This window comes from Pleurodeles waltl, chromosome 5, assembly GCF_031143425.1.
Source record: "Pleurodeles waltl isolate 20211129_DDA chromosome 5, aPleWal1.hap1.20221129, whole genome shotgun sequence".
NCBI classification, from domain to species: domain Eukaryota; kingdom Metazoa; phylum Chordata; class Amphibia; order Caudata; family Salamandridae; genus Pleurodeles; species Pleurodeles waltl.
In genome coordinates this window covers 1,130,766,251-1,130,785,084 of record NC_090444.1, presented here as the reverse complement: position 1 = coordinate 1,130,785,084, position 18,834 = coordinate 1,130,766,251, and the positions used below count along the sequence as shown (strand labels likewise).

At 45.6% G+C, this 18,834-nt stretch overlaps 1 protein-coding gene across 1 annotated transcript in view; it reads right to left on the bottom strand.

Annotated features, from left to right (window-relative positions):
• Nucleotides 1-18,834, bottom strand: part of LOC138296308 (zinc finger protein 154-like) — a 298,559-nt gene that overhangs the window by 132,689 nt on the left and 147,036 nt on the right. The window contains exon 4 of the mRNA XM_069235325.1: nt 17,133-17,246. Coding sequence (XP_069091426.1) covers nt 17,133-17,246 — 114 coding nt within the window. The remainder of the gene's footprint in view (nt 1-17,132; nt 17,247-18,834) is intronic.

The window sequence follows — 18,834 nt, the reverse complement described above, 5'->3', positions numbered from 1 at the left end:
TTCGCAAAGTGCAGCTTCCGAGGAAATGAACTGGCCCTCTGGATATACCAATCCCAAGGGAGTTAATTTCATATTGCTGAGATGCGCGCCACACACCCACCCACCCATCTGCATTCCGGGAAGATCTGAAATTGGCATAGAAGGTGCATAAATCTCCAAGGTCCCAGTCCGGAGGAGCAGCGCCCGCCAGGCCACAGCAGTGCATGCCACTGTGTCAATGCCCGCCTTAGTCCGCTAAGGGGGTTGATGTATTGCGCTGGTTAGTTTACATGGCCACACAGCATTGTGTTCTGGAGCTAGGTGAGGTAAGTGTCTAATGATGGATCCAGAAGTGCAGAAAGTGTGCCAGGGCACAATAAGAATACAATTCCAGATACGGGGCTGCCAATCTCCACATCTCGAATAGTTGAGTAAGCATTTTCCATGAGATTCTGGGCTGTTTGCACACCCAAACTAGCGTTATCAGTAGCGATCTTGGTTGCTTTAGGAAGCTGGTTGTGAGGGAAGAGGGATATTGATAAATAAGTATACAAATTTGGGTAGTACGACCAGCTTGGCTATTGCTATCCAGCCTATCAGCGAGAGCGGGAGACCTTATCCTCCAGTCATGATATAGCTCTACCATAATTCTCAGCCCAGAGCTCGTCCACATCTCTATTAATCCAGATTCCCAAGTAGCGCACAGGCTCAGATGCCCAGCGCAATGGATATTCAGAGAGGTGTGGAGTTGTGGCATCTGACAAAGGGAACACTACCAAATTGACCCAGTTGATTGTAATGCTTGAAAGTTGGCCAAAACTCACAAATTCTTCTATTACGGGGTCCAGATGGTTCTGCGGATCTCGCACATACAGGGCAACATCATCAGCGTGCATCAATACTGGAATTGGACGCTGTTGAAAGGCGAGTCCACAGTTATTGTGGTGCTGTCTTAGGCGAGCCACCAGCAGCTCCATCGCTACTGCAAACATCAGTGTCGAGAGAGAGGGAGCATCGCTGCCTGGTTCACCTAGTGAATAGGATGGGACTCGTAACACTACAGTTGATTCTCAGTCTAACTGTGGGGTTTGAATATAGTAAGCAGATTAATTGAATACATTTGAGGCTCAGCCCCAGCCTAGCTATTAGGCTGAATGAATAAGGCCAAGGCAGGGAGTCAAAAGCTTTTGTGGCGTAAAAAAAAAAAAAAGAAAACAAATTGCTTAGCCCAATCTTTCGGATCCACCATCCGAACTGCTGAAAAGAATGTACAGAGATTGTATACTGTGGAGAGCCCTGGCACAAAGCCCGATTGATCCGGGAGTACTATAATTGATAGCAGAGGTTGCAATCTGGATGCTATTAATTTCGCTAGAATCTTCATGTCTATATTTATAAGCAACAGTGGACTGTTGCATAAACATGGGTCCTTGCCGGGCGTCAATATGGTAAATATAAGTGCTTCACAGAACAAAGGGGGAAGCGTCTCCTCCTCCGAGGGCTCTGCGTACATTTCTAGCAAATGTGGCGCCAGGATATCCGCGTATTCTTTATACAAGGCTGCTGTTAAACCGTCTATGCCAGGTGCTTTGTCACCAGGAAGGTCGGGTATGGCCTGTGTTACGTCTTCAACCGTGAATGGGGAGTCAAGATATTGCCTATGGGAGTTCTCCAGCCACAGTAGGCTGATGGTGTCAAAATATTCAGTGTATTTCAATGAGTCGGGCCCCTCTGGCGCGAAATATAATGAAGGATAAAAGTCTGTCATCAACCTCTGAACTTCCACTGTGCCCGTGTGACAAAAGCCACTTGGATCAAGGAGCTCAACAATATAGTCCCTAGCCCATGGTTTACGCAGCATTGTCGCAAGTGTCTTGCCAGTTCTATCTTCTCGTCTGGGCCTCCTTCCCCAAAAAGCACACTTCGCGTTGCGCTCCTTCTTCATATTGCAACAGATTTTCTCTTGCCTCCCCTAACAATGCACCATCCATACTCTCACAAAACCGGCACCTTAGTGATGAGAGCTGGGTTTCCAGATCAGCCAACTCGCATCGGAACGCACAGAGTACCCCATGCTGTGTAGCAAGGCAAACTCCACAAACTACCACCTTAAAGGTTTCCCAGAGTGGGTGGAGTGGGGCAGGCTGAAGTGGGTTAGATTGAGCAGATTATGGTGGAGTAGAATGGAGTGAAGGGGGGTAGACTGGAGTGAGGTAGACAGGAGTGGGATATTTTAGAGTGGGGTAGGCTGGATTGAAGTGGGGTAGATTGTAGTGAGGCAGATTGGATGAGGTAGATTGAAGTTGGGTAGTTTGGGTGGAGAGAGGTAGGGTAAATAGAAGTGGGGTGGATAGGGGCAGAGTGAGTTAGATTCAACTGGAGTGGGGTAGATTTGAGTGGCATATAGTAGATTAGAGTGGAGTGGGGTAGACTGGGTAGAGTAGAATTGAGTGTGGTAGATTGGGGTAGAGTGGAATAGGAAGACTGGGGTAGAGAGGAGCTGGATAGACTGGAGTAGAGGGAGATATATTGGGGAAGAGCTGGGTAGACTGGAGTTGGGTCTAGTGAGGTAGGTTATGGTTGGATACAGTGGGGTAGATTGGGTGAATTAGAGTAGGCTACACTGGAATAGAGTGGGGTAAATGTGAGAGGGATGGTTGTCATGGGGTAGTTTGGAGTGGGATAGATTGGAGTGGAGTAGAATGGGTAGAGTGGGGTGGGGTTGAATGAAGTAGGGTGGACTGGGGTGGAACGGGTTAGATTGGAGTGAGGTAGACTGGAGTGAATTGGAGTGGGGTAGATTTATGGAGAGTGGAGTGTGGTACACTGGAATGGAGTAGATTGGAGTGGAGTAGGGTAGAATATAGTGGAGAAGAGCTAGATAGTTGGATAGTTGAAGTGGAATTTGGACGGGAGTGGGGAAATTGGAATGGAGAGGGATAAATTGGAGGGGGGATATTGAAGTGAAGTAGATTGGAGTGGGGTAGATTGGAATGGGTTTAGGTAGATTGAAGTGGAGTGGGTTGGACTGAGGTACATTGGAGTAGTGTGGATTGGGGTAGGTAGGAGTGCGGTCGTTTGGGTAGAGTGGGGTTAAATAGGAGCAGAGTGGCGTCGATTTGAATGAGTGCAGTACATTGGAATGGAATGGAATGGAATGGGGTAGACTGGAGTGGGGTGGGGTTGACTGGGTTAGATTAAGTGGATTGGCATAGTGTGGAGTAATCATGGTGTGTTAGCACACTGCATTACAGAAATACATTTCAATTGAAAAGACCATTACATTTGCACCAAAATACGTTTTTACTGTACATACATGTTAATGCGTGCAAATGTCATCACCTAGTGTATTTTGATTGTATTCAAATATTTATTTCCACCACACTTCAGAATCACAAAGAAAAAGTGCTTCATTCGTACTAATTATGATATATTCTGAAACATCCCACAGTTCATTTTTTGTAGTGTGGTAGAAAAAAACATCATCTCTCAGCAGGATTGTCACCTAAATTGTCTTGCTTTAAAGTCAGAGAAAGAAAAGTAAACATCAATCTCCCTGACATTTGCCATCTGTCTTTGAGTGCACAGCAAATGTGACAAGACAAGAAAAAGATTTGAAGGCCAGAAAGCGAGTTTGTGACATAATACAGTAAACACGGTTTAGGCAACAGAAGGGACAAACTGAACCTGAAAAGCCTAAAGCAAAAAAGCCAGATAATAGAAAGACAGAAAGTGTGAGTTACAAACCACAAAGCCAGTGGTTATCAACAAGCGGAATGCATTCCTAGGTCAACTTTCTGTAAGTCCCCAAGATGTCTTTATGAAACCAGACAGCTGTGCTGTCTGGTAGGGTGTCCCCTAAAAAGGTATTTCCCCTGTATACAGTGGGACCATCCTAGATGACTCAAGGTTGATTCTCTCTTGATTGTAACACTGTATACGAGGAGGGTGAGTCACAACCTCATTCCCTCCCTCTCCTGATTTTTAAAACACTGCACCTATCCCATGTTCAGAGGCATCTCTAGACAATAAACTCTACTGAAGTCAGAGGCCTTTAAGACAGCTGCTGAGCACAGTGCTTGCTTAATAGTGTCAAGCGCCTTTTGACACTGCTCAATCCAGATAACTTTTCTGAACTGTTTTTGGAGGTCAAGTCAGTTAATGGTGCTACTATGGTAACCCTTCATGAATCTCCTATAATATCCAGACAGGCCTAAGAAGGCTCTGACCTGGGTTGGTGCCTGAGGAGGCTCCCAAGCCAGGATGGTCTGGATTTTGGGCTTGAGAGGTCGTACATGGCTTCCACCAACTTGGTGGCTCCGGAACACAACAGAGCCCTGCCCTATCGGGCACGTACTTGCTTCATAGTCAGGCCTGCCTGCTGCAAGGCCTGAAGCATTTCCTTGAGGTGGACCAGATGATCCTCCAAGGTGGAGCTAAATACAGCTATATGGGACGCCGCGGAGACCGGCGGCATCCCACTTGCAGGCCGCGGTCAGATCGGCGGTCCTTGTCTCAGACGCCCGTTTCTGCCACGGGCCGAAACATGTTTTTTGGGCCGCGGCGCAATCTTAAACTTTCCCTTTGGGCTCTGTGTCATGCTGCACCTGCTTTTTGCCCTCATAGTTTGCTTACCTCTTTTTTTGCTGTTTTTCTTCTTTTCTCTTCCTTTTCTTTTTTGGCAATATCTTCTCCTTGCCAGGAGTTTGTGTTCCCTTCCCTGCATGCTTTGCTCACTACTTTTTATACTATGGCTATTTTCCCATTCACATTAATGTGGCTTTTCCCAATCCAAGATGGTGTCTTCAATACTTCCTGCATGTCACTTCCTGTTTGTCAGTATATAAGCACAGTTGGTCTTCTGTTCCTTGCATTGCAAACACTTCCGTCCTGGTTGTGCTCCTCGCTCCTATATCCTGTGATTTTGGACTTCTCCTGTTTTTCTCTGCCTCAAGTTTTTGTTCCAGACGTTTTGTGCTTCTGTTTTTCATTTGACATCTTTTTCAGGAGTTCCTTGATCTCAGGTTTTTCCCAAGTTTGGGTTTTTTCCTCTGGGACTCCTTCTGGAGGTTATGGCCTGCTTGGTGTTCTATGTCATCAACAGCACTGTGGCTACTAGATAGGGTCGCCCCTACCTTGGTCAATCCAGAACAAGCAAGAAACCAGGTGGTGCCCCGAAACTGGCAGATTACAGAGGTAAGTAGAGTTCAGGTCGTGATAGATTGCAACGCCAAAAGACTCTGCGTTTCCCAGGAACCATGGAAGGACCACCGAAGATGTCGTGGAAGCTGCACAGTCTATGCTTCATACCGTACAGCAACAGGCACAGGAATTACAACAACTGCGTGCCGAAAATACTGCTCTGAGACAAGCTCTGGTGTCGCGATCTATTGATGTACCTACTATTTCCGCCTCAACACCACGTTATTCTGGAGATCCAAACAAGTTATAGGAATTTCTGGACTCTTTAACAGTATATTTTGCATTTCGACCCTTTCAGTTTACGCAGGATAAGACCAAGGTTTGTTATTTGATAAGCTTCCTGCCTGGCCCAGCCCTAGCCTGGGCAACCCCCTTGGTAGCTGCCAATGACTCTTTATTATCCAACTATTCAGGCTTTCTTCAAGCCTTTAAACAGATGTTCGAACGACCTGGAATGGAAGCCGCTGTGGAAGAGGCGTTATGTGAGATACAACAAGGGAATCAGGATGTCCTGACTTACATAACCAGTGTCGAACAACTAGCGGCTGAAACCACATGGGTTGAAAGCACTTTTGTGACACACTTCCATCGAGGGTTACGAGATGAAATAAAAGATGAATTGGTGCATTCCACCCAGGTGGAATCATTGAAAGAACTGATGGACCTGGTACTTAATATAGAGTACGTTTGCGAGAACTTAGATTGGAGAAACGAAGGTCCAGTTTTCAGTCCCAGTCAGTAGCAATGCGTCCTTCTGCACGTCAGCCTGAAGAAAACCAATCAGAGAAACCAGCTGCTACAGAAGAACCCATGCAAACAGCTGTTACTCGTTGGACCGTTATCTGAGGCAGAGCGAGAAAACAGACGACGCAAAGGCTTGTGTCATTATTGTGGCAGTGCGGGTCATTTAATTAGAATGTGTCCAATCCTTCCCATCAGACCTTTGGGAAACGCCAACTCCGGTCCCCTGTGGGAAGAAAGGGGATGAGATACCTTCCAACTGCTCCTCCAGAGAAGATACCACAGCTCTTTTTATATTTTCAGTAATTCTACAGTGCCCTAACCAGGAAGAACAAGTATTCACGTTATTGAATTGTGGAGCCAGTGGAATGTCCCTAGATGAGAAATGGGCTAAGGAAAAAGGAATACCTTGTGTTCCTAAAGAGATCCCCAAACATGTTCAAACAGTACAAGGCTCTCCTTTAATTTCCGGGCCAGTGGTGGATATCACGCCTACCCTTTACCTACAATTCAGAAGACATAAAGAATACGTTGCCTTTGACTGGATATCTTCCCCTAACCATACTATGATTCTGGGTATTCCTTGGCTAACACAACATAATCCATATATAAATTGGGAGACACAGACTATATCACTTTCATCCCACTTTTGTCAACTACATTGCTATTTGACAGATTCCTATTTGTCTCCAAAAGGGTCAATTTTCTCTTCTAATGTAGCCAGCAGTACCATTAGTATGATTCAAGGAGTACCCAGATTCTATCAAGGATACTGTGACTTGTTCCAGAAGCCTCAAAAACCCATTTTGCCTCCTAATCAGGATCATGACTGCGGTATTTCTTTGATACCTGGGGAAGTGGTCCTATTTGGAAGAATATATTCCTTATAAGAGCAGGGAAAAAAAAGGTACTAAGGAATACAAGCAGATTGATTGTTCCTTCTTCATCTCCGTCCCTGTATTGACTTTCGAGAGTTGAATATAGTTACCATCAAGGATAGGTATCCCCTACTTTTTATTAAGGATGTTTTGGAAGCAGTCCAAGGGGCCACCATATTCACCAAGTTAAATCTGCGTAGTGCCTATCATCTTTTGCAAATTAAGGAAGGTGACGAATGGAAGACCGCTTTTTGTACACTGCTGGGCCATTTTGAATCCACGTCATGCCTTTTGGTCTGACTAATGCACCTTCCATATTCCAAAGATTTATGGATTCATTTTTCTCTGATCTTTTGAACCAAAGTGCCATAATCTATCTCAATGACATTCTGGTATATTCTCGTTGTCCCGAACACCATACTAAGCATGTTCTTCAGGTTCTGGAAAGACTCCGACAAAACAATCTGTACTGTAAGCCTGAAAAGTGTGAGTTCAACAAGACCGAGGTTCAATATCTTGGTTTCCGTATCAATCAAGTTGGCATCGCCATGGACCCTGAAAAGGTACAAGCCATACTAGATTGGGCTTCTCCTGCTTCTTTTAAGGAGAGACAGTGCTTTCTAGGGTTATCCAATTTCTACAGACAATTTATAAACTACTTTTCCCAACAACAAGGTCATAAACACAGATCATCAAAAAAGAAAGCCTAAAGAAGGGTTTCATTTGGACAGCAGAAGTGGAAAGAGCTTTTCAGAATCTAAAACGTGCCTTTATACAAGCTCCGATACTACGTCATCCTGAAACTACAAATACATTTACAGTGGTCACTGATGCATCTGATAGAGCCACTGGAGCCATGTTACTACAAAGACAAAATGATGATGGCCTAGAACATCCTGTCTTTTATCTATCCCATGTGCTGTCAGATGCAGAATGAAACGGTTCCGTGTTGGAGAGGGAATTACTAGCATTAAAAGCTGCATTGGAGGCATTTTCTAATGGGTTCACAGGAAATGTTTGAAGTTAGAACTGATCATCGCAATCTTCAATGCCTCCACAGTTTTCAATGCCAGAACAGTCAGCAAGCCAGATGGACTTTCTTTTTTAGCCAATACCATTTTGTAGTAACATACATACCTGGATCCCAAAATGTAGTGGCAGATGCTTTATCCCTCCGATATCCGGAGAGCACAATTACTACTTTTCGATACATCATAGAGCCATATTGACTAGTGGGAGTTGTTCAGTCCTTTCTCAACCGTGTGAAGACAGAGTATCGGAATTTAACCCTGGAAGAATGGAATGCTTTAAGTCCCCATTTAAAGAAGCATCAGGAATACTACTATCATAAAAACACCTTATTTTTGCCTACTAAGAAGGTGCAAACTGAAGCCTTGCAAATGTGTCACAACTACCCTATTGTTGGACATCGTGGAATTAAGAACACACAGGAACTGCTCCTCCGCTCCTTTTGGTGGCACACGTTAAAATCTAATGTTGAAACATATGTAAGATCGCGCCTAATATGTGCTCAAACTAAGACACCTCGGACTAAGCCAGCAGGTTAATTAATGCCCTTGCCTGTGCCATCCATTCCATGGCATAGTTGACCACAGATTTTTTATGTTCTTTGCCATCTTCTGCAGGTTATCAGGTCATGACGGTAACGGCTGACTCTTTTACTATGATGGCTCATTTTTCAGCCCTAAAGAAATTACCCACCGCTAAGGAAATGAGTCAAGTCTTTCTATGAGATTTATTTTGATTGCATGGCCTTCCTCAAGTTATCATTTCTGATCTAGGACCTCAATATGTGTCCCGTTTTTGGAGAACTTTTTGTAAGTTTTTACATATTGAGGTGGCTCTATCATCTGGATTCCATCTTCAGACCAATGGTCAAACAGAACGCCTAAATCAAGGACTACAACAATATCTACGCTGTTTTTGTAATGCAACTCAAAGTAATTGGTCTTCATATCTACCATTGGCTGAGTTTTCCTATAATAATACAGTCCATAGTGCAACAAAGTCCACACCATTTTTTTTGTACTTATGGTTTCCATCCTACTGCTTTTCCTACTGTCATTCATAAGGACTCCTCTGTTCCCGCAGTTACCTCATTTGTTCGAAATCTCAAACAGGTTCCGGACCTGCTACATGCCAATCTCTTAGCTACAAAACGTTACATGAAGAAGGTAGCTGATACTCGGCATAGTCCTGCACCATCTTACCAGCCTGGGAAGAAGGTCTGGCTTTCTTCTAAGTTTTTGCCTTTTTGCCTGTCCCAGAATAAGTTCAATCCCTGTTACTATGGACCTTTTAGAGTCCTGCATGTGTTAAATGCAGTCTCTGTTTGACTTAGTCTACAATTGACTTGGAAGGTTCATCTTGTTTTTCATGTGTCTCAACTTAAACCTTTTATTCCTGATCCCTACAAGAGAAATGCCCATTGTCCTCCTCCTCTTCTGGTTGATGGCCATCCTGAGTATGAAGTACAATAGATATGCGATTCTCGCATTTTTCGGAATCGTCTCCAGTTCTTGATTCACTGGAAGGGATATCCCATTAGTGATTGTTTGTGGGAGGATGCTTCCTCAGTCCATGCTCCTCGCTTGGTCCGCGTATTTTTTTAAGCATTTTCCGGACAAGCCTGGGGCTTTGGGGAGGGGACCTACTGTGACGCCGGGGAGACCGGCGACGTCCCACTTGTGGGCTGCTGTCAGATTGCCGGCCTGTGTCTCGGACAGTCGTTTCTGCCACAGGCCGCAACCTGTTTTTTGGACCGTGGCACGATCTGAAACTTTCCCTTTGGGCTCTGTGTCACGCTGCACCCGCTTTTTGCCCTCAAGGTTTGCTTACCTGTTTTTCTTATTTTTTCTTCCTTTTCTTTTTTCTTCTGTGGCCATATCTTCTCCTTCCCAGGAGTCTGTTTGTCCTTCCCTGCATGCTTTGCTCAATACTTTTTATAGTGTGGCTATTTTCTCATTCACATTAATGTGGCTTTTCCCAATCCAAGATGATGTCTTCAATATTTCCTGCATGTCACTTCCTGTTTGTCAGTATATAAGCATAGTTGGTCTTCTGTGCCTTGAATTGCAAACACTTCTGTCCTGGTTGTGCTCCTCGCTCATGTATCCTGTGATTTTGGACTTCTCCTGTTTTTTTCTACCTCAAGTTTTTGTTCCAGACTTTTTGTGCTTTTCTTTTTTCTTTTACAACTTTTTCAGGAGTTCCTTGATCTGAGGTTTTTCCCAAGTTTGGTTGTTTTCCTCTGAGACTCCTTCTGGAGGTTACGACCTGCTTGGTGTTGTATATTATCAGCAGCACTGTGGCTACTGGAAAGGGTCGTCCCTACCTTTGTCAATTCAGAACAAGCAAGAAACCAGGTGGTGCCCAGAGACTGGCAGATTACAGTGGCATGAAGTGTTCAGGTCGTGACACTATATTGTCAAGATAAGCTGCAATGAAACTCTCCAGTCCTGACAGTACTCGATTCGCCAACCTCTGAAGGTGGCAGGGACATGCCCTAAAGGGCATCATTTTTTTAACTGAAAGTGGCCTTCAAGTGTGGAGAAGGTAGACCTCTGCTTGGCTCCTGGAGTGAGGGCAATTTGCCAATAACCTGATGTCAGTTCATAAGTGCTCAGATACATAGCTGCCCCCAACCTATCAATGAGCTCATCAGCTTTCGGAATGGGGTGTCCCTGTAGTCCACATAGAACCTCAACTCATGCTCCCCCCTCCTCTTTGCAGCTGGGTTGGGGACCAGTACCACTGGAATGGCCTATGGAGTACTGGAGGGCTCACTCACCCCCAGATCCAACATCTTGGCAACCTCAGTCTTGATGCTGGCTTTGATCTAGTCAGACAGACAATCTATACATTTTACTCAACAGGCAAGCTGCCATCGCTGTTCATGGTATGGGTACACTATGTTGCCAGACCTGGGGTCAGAGAAAAGAGTCAAGCAAACTACTTCAACAAGTGATAACAGTTCCTTTGTTGCTGATCTGTCTGAATGGGGAGAAAACAACTCCTTACACGGTTCCATCTTGGACATTAGAAGACAGTAGGTCTGGGTAAGGGTCACTCTTTTCTTCCTCGCCTCCATCTGTTACCATCAACACAGTGATGTCTGCCCTTTCATGGTGTAGCTTGAGCCTATTCATGGATCATTCTTTGAAGGTTCCTGGGAGTACCTAAGTCCACCAAGTGTGTGAGTTCCCCTGTCTTCTCTAAAATGGGGTAGTCCCAAGTCCACTTGCCCTGTAAAGCCCACGGTGCTACAGGTTCTAAGACTCACACCAATTGTCCTGGATGGTATTCCACAATGAAGGACTTTTGGCCAAATCAGTGTCTGACAAGCTCCTGGCTCGCCCCAGATTCTTCCCCGCCTTCTTCAGATCGAAGGCTAAGCAAATAGTCCACTATGTCTTGCTTACCTTCTTTCAAGGGTCTCTCCCATCCTTCCTTGTCCAAGCTGTGTTGACCTCTCACAGGGTATCCAAAGAGCAGCTGAAACAGACTAAACTAAACTTTTTAAGGGACCTCCCTGTATATAGACAGTAGGTATGGGAGGAGAATGTCACATCTCCTGAATTTTTCAGGCAAACCCATGATCATGCATTTTATGGTTTTGTCGAATCTCTCAACTAAACCATTGCCTTGGGGGAGATATGGGGTGGGAACTTGTTAAGTCACACCTCATTCTTCCCACATTGCCTTTAGATAGGTAGCCATGAAATTTGCATCCCCGTCTGAAATAACATCCCTAGGGAACCCATCCCTGGTGATGATTGCAAGGAGGGCTCTAGCCACTGCAGAGACACTGACTGTCTTAAGTGGAATAGCCTCAGAATATCTACCTCAGTCTACTACCACTAAGATGAACCTGTTCCCAGAAGCTGTGGATGGGCCTAGGGAATGAACAATGTTTTTCTCCACCCACTCAAAGGGTGTCCCCACTACTGGTAGTGCTTTTGGCTCGTCTTCTACCTTACCACTGGTTTGGCAGGTCACACACGAGCAACAAAACTCCTTGACCTTCTAATACATCTGGGGCCAGTAGAAGTGTTTGACCAGCCTTTCCCAGGTCTTGGTATGGGCCAGGTGCCCAGCCAAATAGGATATTGTGGGCAGAGTTAAGGAGGAACTCCCTGTATTGCTGATGGACCACCAGTCTCCTGGTTCCCCTGCTTTGGGGTCTCTTGACTTACTGTACAGAAGCCCCTCCTCCCAGTATACCTTACTGGCACCACTGGTATCCCCTTGTGCTTGTGTAACAGCTGTCACAGGTCTTCTAGAGTGGGGCAGGTAATTTTTCAATTGCTCAGGTCCTCTCTAGAGGGAGCCCCTGCTACTTGGAGTTCTGCCAGATCTGACAGGTTTCCAAGAGTCGGCTCTTCTTCAGGCACCAGGCCTTCCCTCTGAGGGTTGGTCTTCTTCTGGGCCTGTGAACCTCCGGTGGCTGGACTGCTGGCCTTCCTACCCCTCCTCTTGGCTTTAGGGACTTGGGGCCAGATGTAGCAAAGGTTTTTACCCATTCTGTGTCTATGGGAAAAAACACATACACACAGTCTGGGAGGCCCAACATAGCTGCATATGTCCTCCTCTCTACTTTTGCCCAAGAAGAAGTTTCTTAATCATTGCTCAGCAAACACTCCACTGGGATAGCAGGAGACACCATTACCTTCTTTCGGCCAGTAACTCTTCCTCACTCAAAGTCATCCACAATGGGTGTGACTTTGTGCCATTGTCAGCATTGACAATCTCGTGCACCTCTTCAGGTAGGATCTGGCCTGGGGAAACCAGTTTAAACATAACCATGGCTATACTGACACCTGTGTCACTCAGATCCTTCATCTCCACCCCATTGATTTTTGGTCACTGTCTCTATTACTCCATGCTTGGAGGCCAGTGGGTCAAATGCTCAATGTCCTCCCCACCTAGGGTCACTAAGGTGGCCTCTTTGTAAAAATTGGAACCTCTAGGTGCAACTTCCGTTCCAAACCCCACACTCGCCAACCCTTTGGACTGGTCACCAGTGGGTGTATTTTTGGTGCACATTGTATCCCTTCTTTTGTGCCCTAACTTGTTACAGTCATGGCACACCCCTGCCTTGAAGGGGTCAAACTTATTTCCTTGATTCCCCTTCTGCTTTGACGGGGATGTGGATTGGATTGGTAGCCCCCCGCCTCTGAACATTTCTGGGAACTCTTTAGAACTATTCTCTTTTAAATCTTTCGCTCCTCTTCCCCCTGAGTGGGAGTCTGGCTATGTTTCTTCTGGTCTTTTTAGGGACCCTGGTTTTTACCCACTCATCAGCTTTCTTGCCCAGTTCCCTGGGGCTAGACAGCTTAGGGTCCAGTAGATGATGGTGCAACCTCTCTGAATGACAATTTGTTAAAATGTGCTCCTTAACCAACAGATTGTGGAGCCCTTCAAAGGTATCCACTTTGTTGCCTTTAATACACGCATCTAGTACCTTAACTGAGGTATCAATTAAGTCTACCCAGGTTTGTATGTTATCTTTCCAAAGGTATCTAAGCTTCAGCCTATACTCTTCAGGAGTTAACCCAAAAAGCTCAACATAGGGCTGCCTTCATGTGGCTGACTCAGCTACCTCCTCTTCTAGTGTAAGTAGCCTGTCTCTACCAACCCCTGATCCTAACACCTACAGAAGTGGTCCCCAGTGCTGTGTCCCCACCTTCCTCATTTTGACAGCTCTCTCATATGAGGCCAGCCACTTGTCAATGTCATCCCCTCGAACATATCTAGTGACAACTCCTTTGGGCAACATTATACCAGGGGCATCCTCATCAGCACCTTCAGATCTGCTGCCACCATCATCTCAAGGCCCCAAGCCTAACCTGGCCAACATTATCTTGGCAGAGCTATCACCATCTTCTCCAAGTCCACAGCTGCCATGCTCTCCTGTATAAATATCTGGCTGTGTTCAGAGCCAGCCAGGCTGTGCACCCTGGGGACCCTCATGGTCCCTCCAAGGGGGCAGGTAGATTTCTGCCTGCTGCACTGGCTCCACTCAACAGGCTTCGATTCTCCTCCACCTCCTCTTCACCCCCATTATCCTAAGTAATTTCTTCCTCAGCCGTGGAGTTACACTGTGAGCCTCTTCCAAGTCCCGCAGGGCCTTACTCAAAGCAGGTTTCTTGGCTTTAACTCCCATGATGATTTTCCTTTCTGCACAAAATGCTTTCAGATTATCCCTCTTGTAGGAGGACAGATTTGCAAAGTCGAGCTCCATGTCTCCTTTGTCAAAAAGTAGCTTCTTGGGTTGTTAAAGAATTTGTGGAAATGTTTTCCTCTGCTATTTGAAATTGTGGGAAACTTTGCCAAACTTTTCAAACTCTCCACCACTCATTGGGAAGGTTTTTGCAACTCTTTGGAGACAGTACTCTGGAGTTCAACAATGTTCACAGAAACATACTTTTTGAGAGCAAGAATTTATTTTCTAGGTGTCCAACTGCAGAGTCCCAGAGGTTGCAACTTTACCAACTGTTGGTACTGCAAAACAATTTCTGGATCCTGCTGCTCTGCAATAATGTGAGGAAATGGGGTATATTATGTGGTGATATAGTGCACCCTCACTGTGCAAAAGACTTACCAATCCCTTTAGGACCCTTGGGTTTTGTATGCCAAAATCTTAGGTCAATCCTGGTTAGCTGTGGCACTGGGCAGCAAGGTGTACACAGAGGAACAAGTGTTAAGCATTTTAACAGTCCCTAAACAATTGAAGAAGAAATCAACACAAAACTCAGGAAATTCAACATAAATTTATAAAAATAGGTTGTATTTTTAAAGGAATGTAGGTACTTGAACAAAAAAGATCCATTGGAGGGTTCTGGTGATACAGATTTTACAAGCAATAAGGAATCAGTGCAATTTCACTCACCGTGAACAAGCCTTGACAAAGGCAACAAATTGGACACTTAGAAACTTTTTTAAAGAAAATGTAAGTAAGTGCCAATGAGGTCAGTTAGGAGTACTTGGGATGAATAACTTCAGCACAGAGCTAGTCAGGTGGACTGGCAGGGTCCTCAAGACCAGTTACCTTCACAGGAGGAGCAGTCCCTCAACAGTTCCAAGCACTTTATCCTTGTGCAATGGATTTCTATGGAGTGGTCCTGTTGCAAGCGATGAAGGATGCTGTGGATGTGACGCAGTGAACAGGGGTCTTCCTGCAAGGATTCCTCGGCTCTGAAAGATGGTGAGGGGGTTCTGTTGCAGGGTAGACGTCCCACGAAGCCCCGTTCGGACTGGCTGAAGTCAAGTCACCACTGGAATACCAGTCACCCATTGTTGCGGTCACAGGTCAGCCCTTCCTGGGTCGGTAACGTTCCTTCTGTGAGTCCAAGCAAATCTCTGAAAGCACTCCTGGGCTCAATAAACTCGGGTGTAACTCTGTGCACAGGGTCATGTTCATCGGTGCTGCACAGCGCAGGTGGTAGCGACTTGAAGACTTTGGGCTACCAACTTGCCCCAGCAGCCTTCAAACCTGTTGTGCCAGCTGGCCCTTGGAGTTCTCTTAGCTTGACAAGGCTTTGAAGATGGCTTCTCCTGAAGTAGGACACAGCAAAACAGTCCCTCTCTTCACTAGCCACCAGGTGCAGTCCTTATCGGTGCAGCCTCTCTTTGCTGGTACCTCCGTGCAGCAGGGCAGTCCTTTGCTCCTTCTTTCGAGTCGGTCGAGATTCGGTGCCAGGGGTGCCTCTCTTATGTTTGGAAAATGCCCTCAGGGCAGGATGCGGTTGGAAACAAATGAGATACCAGGTCACTCCTGGTGTATAGCCCTCCCTAGTACACGCCCACGGTTCGGCTACATCATGGCTACCCACCCCTGGGGAAACCAGTTTGGCAAATAGTTTCCCTTATCTGCCTCCCATGCCAGCCAATCTACCTCAACAATGCACAGCCTTACCCCCTGGCGCTACACGTCTACCCTTTAAAGGCAGCACCATCTTTGAAGCCTGCCTTTTGTGGCTAACACCCAAGTAGTGTCCTGCAGGAATGAGGTGACATCTCACTGGCCTGCCATCCTTCATTGTTATCCTTCTTGAGAGTCGTTAGCATGTCTCTACTGGAGGGCAAAAACTGTCTAGTGGAGCAGGCTCCATGTGTGCTGGGAAGGCACAAGAGTTTTAAAGGCAACAAAGCTTTGCTAAAGCTGCATACTGAGACAAGTTACATAAATTTTATTAATTTCAACTTGAGATACAAGTTAACCTTTACGTAACTAATTGTTTGATACCTTGGAGTGGCACTTTGGTTGCACAGTTCCTAGGTTAGCACAGCTGAGGGGTGCAGAGTGTAACCCTGTACTCGCCGGTTGTTTAACAGGTTTTACTGGCAGGGTATGTAAAGTATATGTCCTGTCTGTGTCATATGGTGCACCCTGTCTTTAGGGCTCGATAGGCCTGTGAAAGGGGTGACTTACACACCTGTCCAGGGGAAGTGGTTGCTTTCATTGTCAAAGTCATACTAGCAGTGCATGACTACTCTACCAGTCTGCAGTTGCAGGCTGGGGTACTTGTTTTACTTGACCTCCAGGGTGACGCAATCAATGCTGCAAACACTTGGGTGCCCTTCTAACTTTCATGCCCTGGTACCAGTTACTAGGGACTTCCAGGTAAGTTAGCCTTGTCCTATTTGGTATAGCCAATTCGACAAACGTTTAGGTTCAGGGCACTGGCAGTGAGGTCTGGTTAGCAGACCTCAGTGTACTCTCAGAGTCGAAAAACTAGCAATATCAATTCAAAAACTTGGGGTTGACCACTCAAAAAGGGACATTTCCTTACACTTCATCAAGGTGTTTTTCAGCATGTTATACAGCACCGTGGCTGCTGTGGAGCACGGTTGAAAGTGAAAAAAGGTGCAATGATTTGACCAGCGTTGACTGGGTCACGGTGCTTTTTCTTTTACGTTTAGCTATGCTAGACAACAGCTATGCTGCTTCACAGCATGGCTAAAAACACAGAAAAAGATCTAGCATATGTGAGAAGAAATGCCATTCCCAATGCTTGTTCTGCAATCGAATTCAGGCTGACTCAGCTGTCAGGGTAGATGTTAAAACAAATTACAGAATGTGCGCTGGCACAGTGAAGCTAAATCTGCTAAATGGGTGCGGTAGTAGTATTTATTTTAGCTAAATATTACTCCACTCCCAAGTATGACATTCAGTTATTTATTCTTTCTACTAAAAACACTGTTTGCTCTTGTTTGAAAGAGTCTACCAGCATACACATTACATTACATTACACATGTAAACTATGTTGTATTAAAGAAAGTTCTACCAAGATGTCGATTTCCTCTCACCTGTGCTGAAAGAATCATTTGTTATCCTTTCGTCTGTTTTCTTGCACGCCTTCACATATTGGCATTCTTCTTGGTTAACTTCAATTCCCACATCAAAGCGGTCCATTTTATCATCTATTGGACAATAAAAAAATATCAAAGTTACATCTCACACATAAAATCCTTTCCTATCGCTGTTTAATGGCCTTATTTTTCCCCATGAAGACTCCACTTATTAGGGAATTCTTACAAATCTGTTCTTTTATGTTTGCATACAATGGTGTGTGTGTGTGTGTGTGAGAGAGAGACAGAGAGAGAGAGAGAGAGAGAGAGAGAGAGAGAGAGTCACCACTAGGTAGTTATAATTTGGACCTTCTGCAGAAAAAAACGTTTTTTTTTTTTTTTTTACTTGCCTATATCTTTGGCACCAGTTCACGAATCTTCATGAAATTTTCCCAAAAATATCACGCTAACATCAGCTACTGTATGTAGAGTCCTTCAAGCGGGAGCCGAAAAAAAGGGTGGGGTGGGGTGAGGTTCATAAAACGGGTTTTCTCCATGTCAATTTCCATATGGATTTTGAACAGGTATAGCCGCCGAACCAATGGACGGATTTACACCACATTTGGCAGAAAGTTAGCTCTTGGTCCAGAAAGCAACCTTTTAGTAATTTGGTGTAAATCCATTCAATAGTTCTTGAAATATTAAAGAAAAAACAAATTTGTATATAGTGGTATACAAAGGCTCGGCGAACCCTCCCGATCTCGTGCTGAGATCTGATTAGCTGAGAACATTTCAACAAGGAAGTGTTGGCAGCCATCTTGGGACTTGGCTTCACCAGAGTCCCAGAATTAAATGGTAAAAAATAATAAAAGGGGCCAGAGTAGTAACACCCTGACTCTTTAGCTCTGGTGCTGAGGTCCCAAAGGGACTCCAGGAGGGCAAAAAAAGTAGTTAACAAAAAATGCTGCTGTGAATATGTGACTGGGGCACAGATCTGCAGTAAAAAATAACAATTAACAAAAAAAAAAAAATCACGCACCGGTCCTGGAGCATGTCAAAATAAGGTGGGGGCATATGGTGTCCCCCTCCTAGAGCTTATTTATGCCTCATGGACCACCTCCTCCCCGGGGCAAAATTGGTTAATTATAGGAGCCCCGCACCCCCCCGAGCCCCAGGGGCCATAACCTCCTGCGGGGGCAGCACCGCAACCCCAGGGACCGCCCCTCCATGGGACAATTTATTCAAAATAAAGGGTTAGGGCAGCCCCAGGGGCCGCCTCCTCACCAGGGTTTTAAAAAAACAGAATGAAGGGGGTCTGTCCCGGTCCCCAGCCCTGGAGACCATCACCCACCTGGGGCTAACTTTAATGCTGGAAAGGGGCCACCCCACCATGGAGCAAATAATCGCCCTGAGGAAAGCCAGCCCCCCATGGCAGGTTCCTGCTATGTCCCTAGGTGCCCACCACTGGGACATAGCTGTTTGCTCTGACTTGGCAGGAGCTTTGATAGGTCCCGTCAAGTCAGAGCAAACAGTCCGGTTTCAGCAATTGAGAGCTGTCAAACAGCTGTTGTTTGCTTGAAGCTGAGGTTTCCTCTGTTTCCCTGCCTGCAGAGATGGGGGTCAAAGAAACAGAAGAAATAATTTTTCTCATACATAGGGACCTGCATGGTTAGCAGCTCCCTCTTTATGACAGCAATGCTGGCTCCAGCAGGATGTAAAA